The sequence below is a fragment of the Convolutriloba macropyga genome, chromosome 8, assembly GCF_964194025.1.
Source record: "Convolutriloba macropyga chromosome 8, txConMacr16.3, whole genome shotgun sequence".
NCBI lineage: Eukaryota > Metazoa > Xenacoelomorpha > Acoela > Convolutidae > Convolutriloba > Convolutriloba macropyga.
Genome location: NC_134475.1, coordinates 22602246 through 22617837, shown reverse-complemented (window position 1 = coordinate 22617837; position 15592 = coordinate 22602246). Strand labels below are relative to the sequence as shown.

Genomic DNA, 15592 nt, shown 5'->3' with positions numbered 1-15592 from the left:
GCGAATAACAAGCACGCACGGCAATATCACCTTTTGCATGCGCTTAAAAATAATTTTTGATTAAATTGTATTCGAGTAAAGCAAGTACTTTTAATTAAGAGAGAGAAAAACTTAGACCAAATTGAACACGTAAGATATGAGATCACGCCTGTAAAATCAAGCAAAAATTAAACAAATCGCAAAAGTTCATCATCAAACACCCCCTTTAACTTCTGTATCATTCAAACCACATATCTCTTTCTTTTCAAAATCACAATCTCGCAAACAGCTCTCGCAAGCAGTCGCTTAAATTATAAGACAAAAAGCAAACTTTGCCTTATAAAAGCTTTTCATTGTAGAGAATAATTTAAAATACAAAATGAGTTTCGACGATTCCTGGCATCATTGCGAACAGTTCGCATGGCCCAAGCAGTTCCCAGTGTCCATCAACGGCAAGAGGCAATCTCCAATTGACATTAGAGAGAAAGACGCAGAGAAAGTTCTGCTGCCTCACTTCAACCTCAGATGCATAGAGGGAGATCCGACCGCTGACTGGACTATGACCAACAGTGGTCACACTTTGTGTCTGGCTCCCGCTGCTGGATGCAAATGGCAGCTGTCTGGATCTCTTCTCAAGGGCAAATACATACTAGATCATTTCCATACCCACTGGGGAGAGAGCGGTGACTACGGATGCGAGCACTTATTGGACGGCGAGAAATACGCCGGAGAGACACATTTCGTCTTCAAGTGGGCTCCTGGACAAGGCAAAGATGTCGAGGATGTAGTCGCAGTTTGGGGAATAATGATGGAGGAAACCAAAAAGAGCGAGCCAGTTGCTCAGAAGACTTTCGATGACCTCATCGGCAAGCATATTCACAAAGTCATCAAGCCAGGATCCTGCAAGATCCCGGCTGTCAACTTCGCCTCACTCGTTCCTCACGGATCGTCAGAGTACTTCGCATACCAGGGATCTTTGACTACTCCGCCGTTTGCCGAAGTAGTGCTGCACGTGGTGTTCCGAGACCCGATTGAGGTGTCCAAAGAGTACATGGACAAGCTGAGGGGTTTGGGAGATTTGAGAGATGGCAAGACTGAGGCCAACTACAGAGCCATTCAACCTCTCAATGATCGAAAGATCTTCTGGTCTTGCTAAATTAACTGACAACAGTTATCTCAAACTCGTGAACTCTTGTATATGAGTGGAAAAGCTGCTCATTGCATTTAAATATTTGTTTGTCCTTTCTTATTTCGTTTTGTACTTTTCAACAAAAATACGGTTGTACAATAATATGTTAACCATTACTCTTTTCAACCTAAAAGCTCCAATTGTTAATTTTTACAGAAAGGAGTACCAGGGCTGCATTTTCAGAACACAGAAAAGTGAACACCTATCTCAAATAGATCAGCTTCAATTTTATACGTTACCTTTATTACAAATTCTTTTTGTTGCTTTTCGCCCCGCTCCTCAACGATGTAATACTGAAGAGCGGGTCCCGCAATCTCGTTTAGAACTGATACCGGATTTGTGTTTGGTTCTTTCAGCCGCTTTTCCAGTGCCTCAACTTTCGGCATTTTAGATGGAATCTGGCTCAGTTTGTATTGGGGATATTTGTTTGCAACGGGAGATTGCGCCAGGTTCGTAAAGTATGATGGAGCAGACGTCTGCATGGTTGGGTCATTGAATGACGGCTCCTAAAATTAGGGTATTTATTAACATCACTCGAGTATATATGTCTTTAACAGGAACTGTTTACTGCCCTCCCCTTTTGACCATCTATGACTATAATTATAAATTAATTATATATAACCAATCGTTATTCAGACTAATAATGACCTATAATAACTGCAGTGGCTAGCCCCGCCTATTATTAGTCAATTCAATTGATTGTCATTTCGTTTGTTCTCGAAAGATTAAGAAATTAATATCTTGCTCACAGCGGAAGTGTAGGGAGGAAACAGATGCATTAAATTAAAACATAGCGCATTGCCTGGACCGTAGCTAACCACAAATTATCATCCGTGGCGTAGTTCACATCTCAAGGAGGCAGATGGTAAACTTTTAAAATATCTGGCATTAAAGAACGTTTGTAATAAAAACAGAAGACAGGATTTTTCAACAATCTCCTTTGTCAATAATCTCAACGCAGCAGAAGGAAGACCGCGTTGTGCTCACTGTTTGCTATGATTTTATAGTAAACGAGGGCACGAGTTTGCTGAAAGAATCCAACAAAAATCTGCAGTTCAGTACTTACATAAGTGTAACATGAATCTTCAGGTGATTCAGACAGGTGCTGAAAAGAAAATCGAACCACGCCCTATTAATTGGATTGACCAAATTATTCCAAAAATTATACACACATTTAATTTTGACCAACTTTTGCTTATTTGCCCGTTTCTGCAAAGGGCAAATTTCAGAACCATGATCACAACACCATAATATACCCGGCAGATTGCCGGAAAATAGCCGCCGTTGATTCCAATAAGCATGATTGGGATTGAAAGAATAGATATTGAAAAAAAAAAGATTTTTGTACAAAAACATTTTTGAAGTCCGATTTATTTTGATGGCATTTCGTAGTTGAACATAACGTACTTCTGTTTATTAGAGAGAGGCTACAGGGGCTACTATCAATACCAATAAGCATTATAGATGGTAACTAAGACTTATAGGAACGAGATTCAAATAGCGGGCATCTAAAATTGGGCTTTATGGGTTTATCCCGTTTCTACTTCTGACTTCAATTTTTTATACTGACGCTGTTCATTTTGAATTGCTTTGGTGAGCAACTGATGTTCAAAATCACTTTTAGCAGAATGAGAGAAGAGAGAAACTAGCCTAGAGAAGTCAAACATAACTGACTAACGTCGGGCGAATTGCTCTCAAACGACCGTTGAGCGGTCGTTTGAGAGTCTCCAAAAAGTTTGAGCTGTGAAACAGAGCTGAAAGGCTCTAAGGGCACTTAATGCCCGCTGGGCGCTACCTGTTTATCCCGCTTTGGAGGACGAAAAGTCAAAAGCGTCAGACGAAAAATCGGTCAAGCAAAAAATCGCATAAAAAAGACCAACAGGACTAATATAATTGCTACAAACTTCGTTTGAGAGCAATTAAAAAGATATCACGCAAAATGTTGAAAAAGCGGCAAAATGAGGTAAAGCGAAACTTTTTTTTATTCGACGAAGTAAAAAAAACATAGCAGGACAAGTCCTGACGTACAATTCAAAGAATTTTCATTGACTAAACAGAAAAACTAGAACTAGAATGGACTATGAGTGAATTGAGAAAACCATTTTAAAAAAATCAGAACAAAAAAATAAGAAATAAACAGAAAATCAATGTCAAAATGCCTCATGTGAACAAAAAAACCATGATTTTCAAAAAAATCATGAAAATGTGTGAACAGATCTTAAAAAAAACATAGCCGGAAGAATTCCAGAAACGACTCGAAGTGAAAATCCATTTGAACATCATCCAACTACTCATCAAACAAAACGTGCCTTCACTAATTTATGATTATCTTGAAACAAAGTCATGAAACAAAAAAGTAAAAACAAAATCAAAAATGTTAAAATTTGATTAAAAATCTGATCAAATTTTGTTATAAGTTGAGATCCCGATAAAACTATCTCTGCCAAAATAACTTCATCAAAACAACTAGTACTTACAAAAACCACTTATGTGAATTTTGAAAAAAAATACTTTAGGCTAAATTATGAAAAAAAGCTCTTAAAAACAACTTTCACTGAAAACGTGGAAAGTTACAAAATTTTTTTTAATAATTCAAAAAACCTATAAATCCAAAGAAAAATTGCCTTCAGCCAATAGGGTATCCGGATGCTCGCAAAACAATAGGCAAGTCATAATAGGCAAAGAAATTTAGCTAAAAACAGAAAAACGAAAAACTGCAAAAAAATTAAGAAAAATAGTTCCAATTTTCGCCATTTTTTTGTCATATTTCTCAACAAAAAAATGATTCTTACCCACAAAATTGTAAACAATTGTTATCATTAACTTTGCTCAAGTAGAGGGGGTTTCTTCAATACCCATTTCAGCCAGTAAAACAAAATAATTGTCAAAAAAAAAAACGCAAAAATTAGCCCGAAAGTCAGCAAAATTCATTAAAAAACTTCGAATTATCATAAAAGTCATATGAATTTCCAGAAACCTCCAAACCACTACCGAAACCGGCCTAAAATTAAAACAAAATCATAACCAAACCTCTTAACCAAAAAAATGGAAAAAAAACCGCTGTAAAATGCCGCACGTGAACAAAAAATTTCACTCGCTTACAGAAATTTTTTTCACACCTCAATTTCTCGCTCTCTAGAAAACAGCGATATGAACAAAAAACCACTCTCTGTTCGCTTTACTCTTCATTTTGTTCAGCACCAAAATCACGCCTAATTTTTTACGCGTTTCATTTCCCGCTTCAAAAATCACTCCAATAAAATTGATTAAAAAAAAAGGACTTCTCCAATACTCCTCTTCGAGTCGTAAAAAAAGACAGCGCCCCAATACAATTCAAATTCTTTGAATTGTAAAAAAAAATAGGAGCGCTATAATAGCCGGCTGAGAAGATGAGGGCGGCTAATAAACAATTACCAATTAACATCGAACCAAAATTCTTTTTTAACCGAAAGGTACTCGGAGACAGTAGAAAAGTAGGCTAAGCACAGCATTTCAGCTAGTTTAAGCTGGAAACATAGATTAATTTATAGCATTAGTGTTTGGATGCAATCTTAACGACGAAGGGTTTGTAGGTTTTTTTCTTCTACCCTTTCAACAAGGTTCTACCATTAACTTGGTACTGTACTCCTAAGGAAGGAGCAGCATTATCCCTATGCGAAGTGATGTTAAAGGTAGTTTCATTACAGACAAAAGTAAAATTGTTTTCTACTTAAATGTTGAAATTGTTTTCTACTTGAAGGTCGCACTTAGAACTTTCGTTCGCACTTGTCTAGTAAAGCGAAAAACTGAAATTTTCATTTCTTATTCTAAATGTCTACTGGAAAACTAACAGGTGCCAACTTGATCGAACACAATTCGTTGTTTATGCAGACAAAAATCTGATATTTGCAATTTGTTGCTTTTGCTTTGAAATCTGTAATCTGCAGGCTTAAAATAAGGTACCGAAGTGATGTCCGACGCAAAGTTGTATTCAGCAGCAGCTTCACTCGCTTTCTGCTCCAGATCCTTGATCAAATTCGGCTGCCTCTTCAGCATGCGCAGAGCCAAAGCAGACGCATGTTCCTGAGCATCCTCGATGGTTGAACCTTCGCCTCTGAATGATCCTGAGTCTGGCAAGTCTCGGATGTTGAGGTTGATGGAAACTATAGTTCCATGGCGTGTACGATTGGTCTGAGGGTCTGAGAACTCCAATCGGGAGCCTGAAACAATTAATTACAACTATTACAATCATATGACTAAAACCATCTGAACAAGGTATACTTGAATTCTTCAGCGGCAGAAACATTAGTCTTACATATTTCTATCAAATGACCACAGTCATGTGCCTTAAATAGTAATCAATCGATATACTAATTTCATTACACGGTAATTTTGCTGTTTTTAAGCTAACAACCAGGTGAAGATTGAATGCTAATTTTGATAATGCGGCCTCTAATAGGGTCACAAGACCAAGCAGCCAAATGGAATCGATTGGAGAAATAAGTTCAGGAAAGTCCTTCGAGGGGATTTTAAACATAACGGACTAACGTCGGGCGAATTGCTCTCAAACGACCGGCGAGCGGTTGGCTTCGCCAGTAGATATGGGGTGCACCGGGGGGGGGGCAACAGTAGGGTGGTGGTTCTTCAACCTCTAAGACCGCCCTTCACACCATAAATATAAGTCTCCAAAACAGTTTCTGAGAATCGCATACTTGGAGACTAGTGAGCTGAAAGGCTCTAAGAGAACTTAATGCCCGCTGGGCGCTACCTGTTTATCCCGTTTTTGAGGACGAAAAGTCAAATAGGTCAGACGAAAATTGGTCAAGCGAAAAAGCGCATAAAAAGACCAACAGGACTAATATAAGTGCTACAAACTTCGTTTGAGGTCAATTAAAAATTTAGAATGGAGTTTCAATAACAGAAAACTTTCCAGAACTCTCCATAATAAAATTCGGCTCAATCTGTCATAATAAACTGCTCAATAAAGATGCTTTTAAAAACGAGAAATATGAGTTAAATGGACAGCCATCTAACCTTCAAAAAATTTTGAGATGCTAAATGTTCATTTAACTGGTCAAGACTCTTATCTGTTACTTAGTTTTGTCGTACATCGGTCCTCTATTAACGCTGTTTACTAATAAATTCAAAGAGAATAAAACTCATTTTTCGATTCTCTCACACTTCTTAAAAGACAAGACACCGACATCAACTCAGCTGATCCACTCAATAACCTCTTGAATCCGCTCCTTCTTACTAATACTTCAGCTTTAACAATAAAAAAACGATAAGAACAAGTGATTTCAAAATTACGAAACCACAGGGAGTTCGGACAAGCGATCACTTTTGTTCTTCCGACCCCTCTTGAGGGGCGAGGAACTATATACTCAAATGGGTTTTTTTTTTTGTTCAGACTATTTTGACCGATCGATATATTCATCGCACAGAGTTGTGAGTGGTATCATTAAAAAGCCCCTCCAGCGTAGAATATGGAATTAAAAAGATTTCTTTGAATTTCGTGTTTTACAGGGAGCTATCGAGGTTTGAAGTTTTGTGAATAATAGACGGATTTCCGATCTTTTTATTCACAATTTCCGGAATTTCGTCTAAAATTTCGTGAATTTTGCTAAAATTGGTAAACAATGCTAAAATTGGTAAAATTGTTAACAATAGTACTGTTGATTTTAATTTTAGAGACAGATAAGTATTGTTAACAAAATTGATTTAATTGTTATGACTAAAACTAAGGCTAAATTTTTCAAAATTCAGCCTTTTTCATCAAAATTTGCCCGAAATAAGCTTGTTTAGTCCACTTTAAATTTGCCGGAAGTACACAACCTAAAAACAACAAACATAATTTTTGACTCTAGAATCAAATTTTTACCGTTTTTTGCTAACATTGTTCTATGATTATCAAAAACGCAGCATTTACTTTTGATCTTTTAACTAATAAATTGTCTAGATCTAAAGCATTCGAAACAATTGAGTGTTCTAAATGGACGAACAGCAATGCCGGACTGTTTTTGGTCGAATCTCTAAAGGTTGCAATCGAAAAATAATTCGAATTGCAATCAGTCGGTCTCTTTTTTTAGAAAAAAATTGAGCTTTTTTATGTTAATTAAAGAACAGAACAATTTAAATCAAAGCTCAATGCTGATAGGTCCAGATGGCTTCCTAAGCAGCTCCAAAATAATGCATCGGGTTTCCTTACTCGAAATACTATGGTCGTTTTGACTTTTAAAACTGTTTGATTTTGAAATAAACAATGGCTTATTGAACTTTTGCCACTAATTTTCTCTTAATTTGGTCATTTTGTTGCTTAATGTCAGCAAAGAGAGAATGCTTCTTCTTCCTTTTCTATGTACTGAATTAAATGTTATACTTTTTGCGGTTTAACGCGTTAAGTTATGGTTTTCTGGCTTTGATACTACTAAATTTCAATTTTTTTTATTTTTAGGTATTGTCCACTTTTTCACGTCTTTTTTCTCGTTTTGTCACATTATCACAATATTGACAGTTTAGATATTACATTTTTCGCGTTGAAAATAAGGCACAATTGAACATATGAAATGCTTGAAATGGATTGATTATTGTTTTAACGGCTTCGAGAAGAATTTAATTGAATTTACAATTGTCTTTAACTGTCGTTTTTACTTTGTCTTTTAGTTGTATGAAATTACCTAATAAGAGGTCTCATTGGCATTTCATGAAGGAATAAATGAGCCTTTGTTCTGATTTGAGTATATAGCTGATGGCTTTCATGACTTCGAAAACAATTGTTTTCAAAAATAGAAACAAACTATTTAACTTCTTTTAACTTCGCATTTTTGTTCTTTTTTGTCTAATTGTTACCTAGTCTCGTTAATTACAGGTCGAATATGACATTATTGTAGTCGAGGAAAGGTGCAAGTGTACAAAATCTAAGGTTTTTTTCAACGAATTCGTTATGAACTTAATGGGTTCGACACAAAAAGTAAAATGATTTTGGATTGTTGTCTATTTTTAACGTAGACTTAAGACATATTCTGACTGATTAAAGGTCTCAAGCATTCCTTTGGACGAAAAGACGAATCTGCTTAATTATTTCCTTTTGTAGCTATTGGCTTTCATGACTTTGAAAATAATTGTTTTAAAAAAAAAACAAGTGATTATTTTTGCCCTTCTCTTTTTTGGTCTACTTGTTACCTATTCTCATTAATAAGAAGGCCTATAACACATTTTTGGCCTTCGAGAAGGCTCTATTAAACATATTTTGTGTGCCCAAGTATAGCTTTACAGCTTCGACAGCGTTTTCTCGAAGGTTTTAATTGAAATTTTCTGTTGTCTCTTATTTGTTGTTCTTTTTGTAACTGCATAAAAAATTCAGGAATGACACATCTTAATGCCCTCCTATACAGGCGTATGTTATCATAAACACATTGGATGTTTTCAATTGCCATCTAATGGTTTTCTTTACTTTGAAATTATTTGCTTTTAAAAATATCCAATTTTTTTTATCTTTGCTTTTTTTTGTTCTTTTTTGTCTAATTGTTACCGAGCCTTTTTATAGAGTGGTCTCATACCTTTTCTAGTGAAGTACAAGTTATTTTGTAATTTTGTTTAGTTTCAGTTTTATCCGACGCTATTTTGAGCTTGTTAGTAATTTTTTTAAATGGACAATAGTTTGGATGTAATTAATGTTTGTTGTTAATATTGCTTGATTTTGTTGTTTCTCTTGACTTGCTTTCTCAATAACGACTAATTTCATGAATCTAATGCGGCATTTCTTACCCCGCTGAGTTCTTTGCATTGGAGGCGGTCATTGTACATTCACATTTAAAAAATACTTAATTTTTTGTGTTTTTTATCTGCTCCTCATTTGGTAGACATTTATGCCAAAATGTGGATGAGCGGGGTCGGAATTTTATGTGCAAACGCATATTACCGAGTCTCCTTGTTTTGATTTGAAATTCATCAGATAGACGCAAACTGATTACTAGGTGTCCAAAAAAAGCTTAACTCTGGAAGTTAATCGCAAATTTTGTGAACTACAAAGAAAAAGAACAAGGAAAATTGCCAAATTAATTTTCAAGACCTCATTTTCAGCAAGATAATGCTCCAGTAAATAAATCAAAGATTGTTGACCATTTCTTCCATGAAAAGGAGTGGGAGGTATTGAAGTGGCTATCATATTTTAGAGATCTGAATCCAAATGACAATTTATGGACGATTTTGAAGCAGAGATTACAAATAATTTATTTTGAAAATTTAGAAAAAGTACTGAAAAATGGAACAAAAATGCTTCAGATGTGAGATAAAAATTACTATAAAAACTGTCTACTACACGCTAGAAAAGCTGAAGGCGCAATGCCGCAGTACTAGAAAACAATTGAACTCAAAATGTTTTTTTTTGTCGTTTTTGACGAAATATCGTTAAGGGTAAGCGTAAGTACCTTAAGTATCTTTCCAGTAATTCAAAAACAATTAGTTTTTTTATGAAACATTTAAAAGTCCCTGGATCTTGAAATGTAAAAAACATAACAAATAAAAAATAGCTCATGGAACTGAGTCATAGCTCATTGCCTCCTTCATAAATCAAAGTTTCAGAAATCTTCCGATATATTTGAGCATATTTTCCTAATACAAGCACAGGATTACAAAAAAACAACACAAGAAACAACACAAAAAACAACACAAGAAACAACACAAATTTTGTTCAGCACCCAAGCCACTCAAATTTTTCACGCCTTTTAATTACCTGCTTCAAAATTCACTCCAATTAAAGTGATTTAAAAAATATAGGACAAGTCCTGACGTAAAATTCAAAGAATTTTCATTGACTAAACAAAAAACTAGACCTAGAACGGACTAAGAAAGAATTGAGAAAAACCTTTCTAAAAAATCAGATAAAAAATTTAAAAAAAACTAATGTTTTTTTTTTTAAATTTCTAAAAAAGAAAATTAATGTCAAAATGCCGCATGTGAACAAAACACCACTAGCGAGAAATTGAAATTTGGTTCAAACACAAAACTAGGCCGCAAAACCACTCGCTTTTTCGCTCCACTTCATGTTTCGGCGTGACCAAAATCACTACTCCAATTTGAATTCAAAAATCATGAAAATACAATTCAAATTCTTTTTGTAAAAAAAAGAAGGGCGCCTAAATAATAGCCGTTTGAGAGGCTGACGGCGGCAATTAAAAAAGATCTAAAATTTCAAAACGGTAGATCGGAACAAACAAAAAATCTCTCAGAGAGAAAGAAACCAGTGAACACGGGGGAAAGACGGACAAAAACTCAAGAATGGGAAACATTTCAAAAATTCTTAAGATTATATATAAAATTGGAAAATATAAATCGATAATACATAATGGATAATTTAAAATTACAACTTGGACAGATGTGTGCAAACAGAAAGCGCCCAAAAACAATTCCAATTTTTTGTAGAAAAACGGGGAGCTTGTTAATATCAGCCGTTTAAGCTATGGATCAGGAGCGTTTTTAAGTTTAAAATGCACGAAGACAAAATATCGCCAAATAGAGGGAAAATTCTGGTTCGTTAATTTGGGATGTTCTCAAAAAAGGAAAATTTTTCTGAACAAAACAGGGGTGCTGCTGTCATTTTTTTCCAAAAATGCGGGAACAATAAATAGGTACGGATCATTTCAAACTTAGATGGTTGTGTATCTCAGCTGTCGTAATCGTCTACCGTTTCCGACCTGCGACCAAGCGAACGCTTGCAAGGTGCTAATATCTGCATGTTTTAAATTTGAACTTCAAGCTTTGAAGCGATCGACGACTTCTCGGTAACTTTATGGGACTAACTTACAATGAGTTTCAGCTGCAAGGGGATTTTTTCACGTTCTTTTGAGTTACTCATTAGCTGGCAGTCAAAAATTAAAATTCGATTACAGAGGTCATTGACCGAAACTGCCAGAAACTGTTCGGAAACGGTAGACACTTCAACACTTAAGCTCCAACAAAACAGCTATAAGAAACTCAACAAGATCGTTGTTGGCTCAAAATTTGAAATTGAACAGATCAACTTCGATAAACGTGAATGATGACGGACAGACCGACGTCAACAATAGCTTTTACAATATTCTTACTGCAATTTATTTCATCTACTTGTTTGGTGGCACAGAATACATCAAAATCGTCATCTTCATTGCGCAAAGGACGCCGCAGTGGTACTGAATTCCAATGTGGACAAGCTCCCTTACTAGAGGACGACGAGACTCCAATCGTGTTACGAAGAGCACAGATTTTACAAGTAGTCAGTGGGCAACTGCCCGGATACCAAACAAACATAGTTAATGGTCAATCTGCACCACGACAGGTATCCAATTTCTGGTGGTTCTCTTTCTCCGCTAAGGTCCCAGACATTCGAAATGACAAAGCACCGTTGCAACTTTATGGGACTAAATATAAGCGCGATTGCGGACCACTGTTCACGCCTAGCAAGGGGGGTATTGACGAAGAGATCCGAATTAAGAAAGCTTTCAACGTCTCCCTTTCTGATTATACGCCTGAAGAATGTAAAAATACGTAGAAAGAGAACCAGAGTATGATAGGGAGCGTACCCATTTGTGGTTAACATAAAAATTGAGTGGCAGCACTGGTGTGGCGGAGCCCTTTATGACAAGGAGACAGTCATTTCGGCAGCTCATTGCTTCTGGCCAGATATGGGCACACTGCAACTATTCTTCGCAGACTACCACCAAAAACTAGGCCCCACATAATTTCATTTCAGTAATCAGAATTTCTTCTATAGTTATAATTTTTTTAACCTTAATTTACATTGCTTGAGCTTGCAACTATAGTCTGCCCCATAAAGTTGGAATAATTGCGCGTTCGAAAAACGCCAAAAACCTGCAATTGAGTTGGCAAATGAGCAAGGTAAGGTGGATAGGTTTTTTTTTTACGTTGGCTTATTGCAACTTTATGGGACTCGCTATACCTGAACGTTATAAAATCTTCTTCTGTTAGCGATTTGTGCCTCGACAAAAAAATAGCTTAAATGGGAAATATTTTCACATTAGACGGGCTTATTTTGAAAATCAAGAGGTTGAGAAAACAAATTTAGCACACAAACTTATTTATATCGCAAAAAATCAAAAAAAAAATCAAATGAAATGTATGAAACGTAACTGGGGAACTGATCTAAGGGTACAATTATGAACCCGGACAGGAGAAACGGTTTGTCCGGAGCATCACCCAACACCCTCTATTCGATGGAACCTGGTTCCACAACGACATAGCAATCTTGAAGTTGACAGAACCACTCGAATTCACAGAGAAGATCCAGCCTATCTGTTTACCCAGTGTAGAAGTCACTGGAGGAGAGCAAACATTAGGGAACCGCTGTTTTTATGCTTTGAGGCTGAAAGTGGGATTTTAACTGCCAAGGAATATCTCCGGTTACTCAAAAATTGAATTATGAAAAAAGCTCTGAGAGATTACACACGCAATAGACAATGTTTAGTAATTAAATAGGGATAAATGTCGCTAACATGCGTTCATAGTAGCGAAAAAGCAGCTTTGTTACTCTATCTGCAGTTCTTGGCTGGGGGTACACTCAAGGGACTAATGACGAGGACGTGCTAAATGTGGCAACAGTGCCTATCATACCAAGGGCAACATGCAGCAGTAATGACTGGTACTCGTTTGCGATAACGGAGAGCATGCTTTGTGCCGGATTCCCTCAAGGTGGGGTGGACGCATGTCAGGGGGACTCAGGTACCGTTTAATCTCGTTAAATCTCACAGTAGTTTGTCGCTGCGTTTACAAATTTTATAATAAAAAGCTGTTTCATGTTAGCCGAAAAGATCGTAATTGTGGTCGCAATTGATGCCAATATTTGGAGTAGTTCGTTTTCAACTTTACGGTTTCAAATTTATGACCCTATATCATCACCTAAACCAAGAAATTAATCAAATACCAATTTTTACTTAAGCTATTGTGCAAAGTTTTTTTTGTAGTTTCGGCGTTGTTTACACCTCCCATTTTGTTTTTCTGATTATTACCAGAAAAAATCAGAAACAAAATAGGTGTACTATTTTGTTTCTGATTTTTTCTGGTAATAATCAGAAAAACAAAATGGGAGGTGTAAACAACACCGAAACTAGAAAAAATCTTTGGTACCAATTTTTCCTTAAGCTATTAAACAGTGTACAATTCCATGGACAGTATTTTATGGCGAAATTTATATCCTGTGTTTAGGTGGACCACTGGTTCTACAGAACTCTGCAGGTGCGTTTGAGCTGATTGGGCTGGTCTCGTGGGGATCTGGTTGTGCCAAAGCACACTCACCCGGAGTCTACACTGATGTATATGACTACATTAGTTGGATCAAATCAGTAGCTGGAGAACCCAAATACTTCTAATACCTCGGCAATACAACAGCTTGATTTCTGCACTTCGAGAAACGCGTTCTATATAATATGTGCTCTATTTCAAATTGAATATTGTAATCACAAATAATTTATTGCACAAAAAATCTGTTTTAAAAGGAGTTATAGAAGACTGCGCCAAACGGATATTTATAAGCCTGTAAACACTACCGCTAAGACGCGTCTTAACGGTAATCTGTCATAATTATGAACAAATACATCTTACTCGGAAGTTATTAACTAAATATAATCGGCAACACCATGTTATTAATTTCATAATGTCTAATCTGTAATCCAATTAAAGCAAATTGACCAGCGTTATATTCTAAAAACTTTATATTGGCTGAATCTGATTTTTTTTGTGGTCCAGTTTATTTCATAGAACTCACAATTATTTCGAATGCACAATAAATTCATTATTATGCACTGTTGCAGCTGACACACACAAAACCAATATTTCCCAATTAACTGACGGTTTTCAATAACTGGTTTCATGTGTTCAGTTATTTCTCCAATAATTTGGTTGTTAATTGGACTGAGAATTCGCAGCAGTATTTATAAACATAGCCGGCAGATTGCCTGAAAATAGCCGCCGTTGACACGCTTGATGCACATCGGGACTAAACCAGAAAAAAAAAAGAAATTGACCAATTTTTTGAAATTTTTTATTGTCAAAAAGTGTTATAATTAGGCATGCAGTTTCGGTTGGGTTCTAAAACTATACTTAATTCAGCTTCTAAACTGAAAGCAAATAAGCTCAATACCAATATCAGCTAGCAAACACTCTAATGAACTTTGATAACTTAATTCTCAATGACTTAATGACCGGGCTTTACTGCCTCTTTTGATTTTCCTCTTTTGACCTTGACTAAATTCATTAGCTTGCGTATTTCATTGAGTGAATAGGATTTAAAAAACATTCAACATTCAGTTGAAACAGTGGGTGAAGGTAATTCAGATGTCAAAGTGAAAATCGTGACTTATTTGAAACCAAAAACGTGATCAAAAGGTAAAGCGAATCAAAAAAAGGGCAGCGCCTAAATAATAGCTGTTTGAGAGGCTGACGGCGGCTATTAATCAACCAGAACAAAATCTAATACAACTGACCAGGAAAAATCATCCAAAAACTAAAAAAAAAATTGTCCTTGTTGATTTTGAAAATGTGTCAAGAATAATGAATGTTTTCTACGAGTAATGGAAATTATGAGCACATTAGCTACTCACGATCTATCGAAAAATTAGAGCGCATACTTGAAGAGCAAAACATTCTCTGAGAAAAGTTTCATTTGGACAAGCTGGCTCCACTATAAAATCTAAAGCATGTCAGTCATCTGAAAAAACGCCAAACGAAGCTATATATTCTGCGTCGCAACGCAAACAGGACAAAATTTTGTTTAGTCGACTTCTTAACATAAACACTGTTGAAAAACGATAGACAAAACAATTAGTACTTTTTAATGAAAAACATCCAAAAACAGCACAAACAATTAAAATTAGCCCGTTTTTTTTTTAAAAAAAATCAAAACTAATGGCGTACGGCAAGCAGCAAGAAATGAGTCGAATCAGTCAAAAACATACCTAGATCCTTTATTACCAATTGAGAAAAACCAATAAGAACCATAGTTTAAAATTAATTTTTTTACTACTTCATATCTGTCTCAATTTTACTGTAACATTCCATAGCTTGATATTTGTTGTTAATTACAAACAGCTGACAGGTGGCAGTAGTCAAATGGCTTAAAATAGTACAGTACAATTAAACTATTATAGTTGGGGTTTCGTGGACAACAACGACAATGACCTTGGATTTCTACGTCAAAAACTGATGCGCTGACCAAAGATCATGTTAATACACAGATTGAGCACGGAACCCTTGGAATACACTCACAGTACATGATAAAAGAGTTAAAAAACTATGGGGAGCTGAAGAGCGGGCAAAAAATTGCTAATTTGATTTAGCAGGTGGCGTCTCGCTTGTTCCAAAACAGCATGTGACAACATTAAATTAGTAAGAATGTTTTGGTAGCTTATATACATGTGAAGTAAAAGTAAAAAGATCTTTAAGGCACAACAAAAT

The 15592-nt window shown here is 35.9% G+C and overlaps 3 protein-coding genes across 5 annotated transcripts in view; 2 read left to right on the top strand and 1 right to left on the bottom strand.

Annotated features, from left to right (window-relative positions):
• LOC142344589 (double-stranded RNA-specific editase Adar-like) overlaps positions 1 to 15592 on the bottom strand; it is a 96286-nt gene that overhangs the window by 33203 nt on the left and 47491 nt on the right. For 2 of the 3 annotated variants that reach the window (XM_075396379.1, XM_075396381.1), the window contains 3 exons: positions 5111 to 5367; positions 2235 to 2273; positions 1408 to 1674 (listed from right to left, as the gene is read on the bottom strand). In XM_075396379.1, the coding sequence (XP_075252494.1) occupies positions 1408 to 1674; positions 2235 to 2273; positions 5111 to 5367 (563 nt within the window). The remainder of the gene's footprint in view (positions 1 to 1407; positions 1675 to 2234; positions 2274 to 5110; positions 5368 to 15592) is intronic. The other variant, XM_075396380.1, reaches the window with a different exon arrangement.
• On the top strand, positions 184 to 1284 carry LOC142344592 (carbonic anhydrase 2-like). The gene has a single exon (XM_075396382.1). The coding sequence runs from the start codon at positions 359 to 361 to the stop codon at positions 1133 to 1135; it is 777 nt and encodes a 258-aa protein (XP_075252497.1). The 5' UTR covers positions 184 to 358; the 3' UTR covers positions 1136 to 1284.
• LOC142344010 (anionic trypsin-2-like) lies at positions 11028 to 13630 on the top strand. Its single transcript, XM_075395451.1, has 5 exons — positions 11028 to 11462; positions 11698 to 11854; positions 12292 to 12480; positions 12683 to 12862; positions 13346 to 13630. The coding sequence occupies exons 1-5, from the start codon at positions 11184 to 11186 to the stop codon at positions 13507 to 13509; spliced, it is 969 nt and encodes a 322-aa protein (XP_075251566.1). The 5' UTR covers positions 11028 to 11183; the 3' UTR covers positions 13510 to 13630.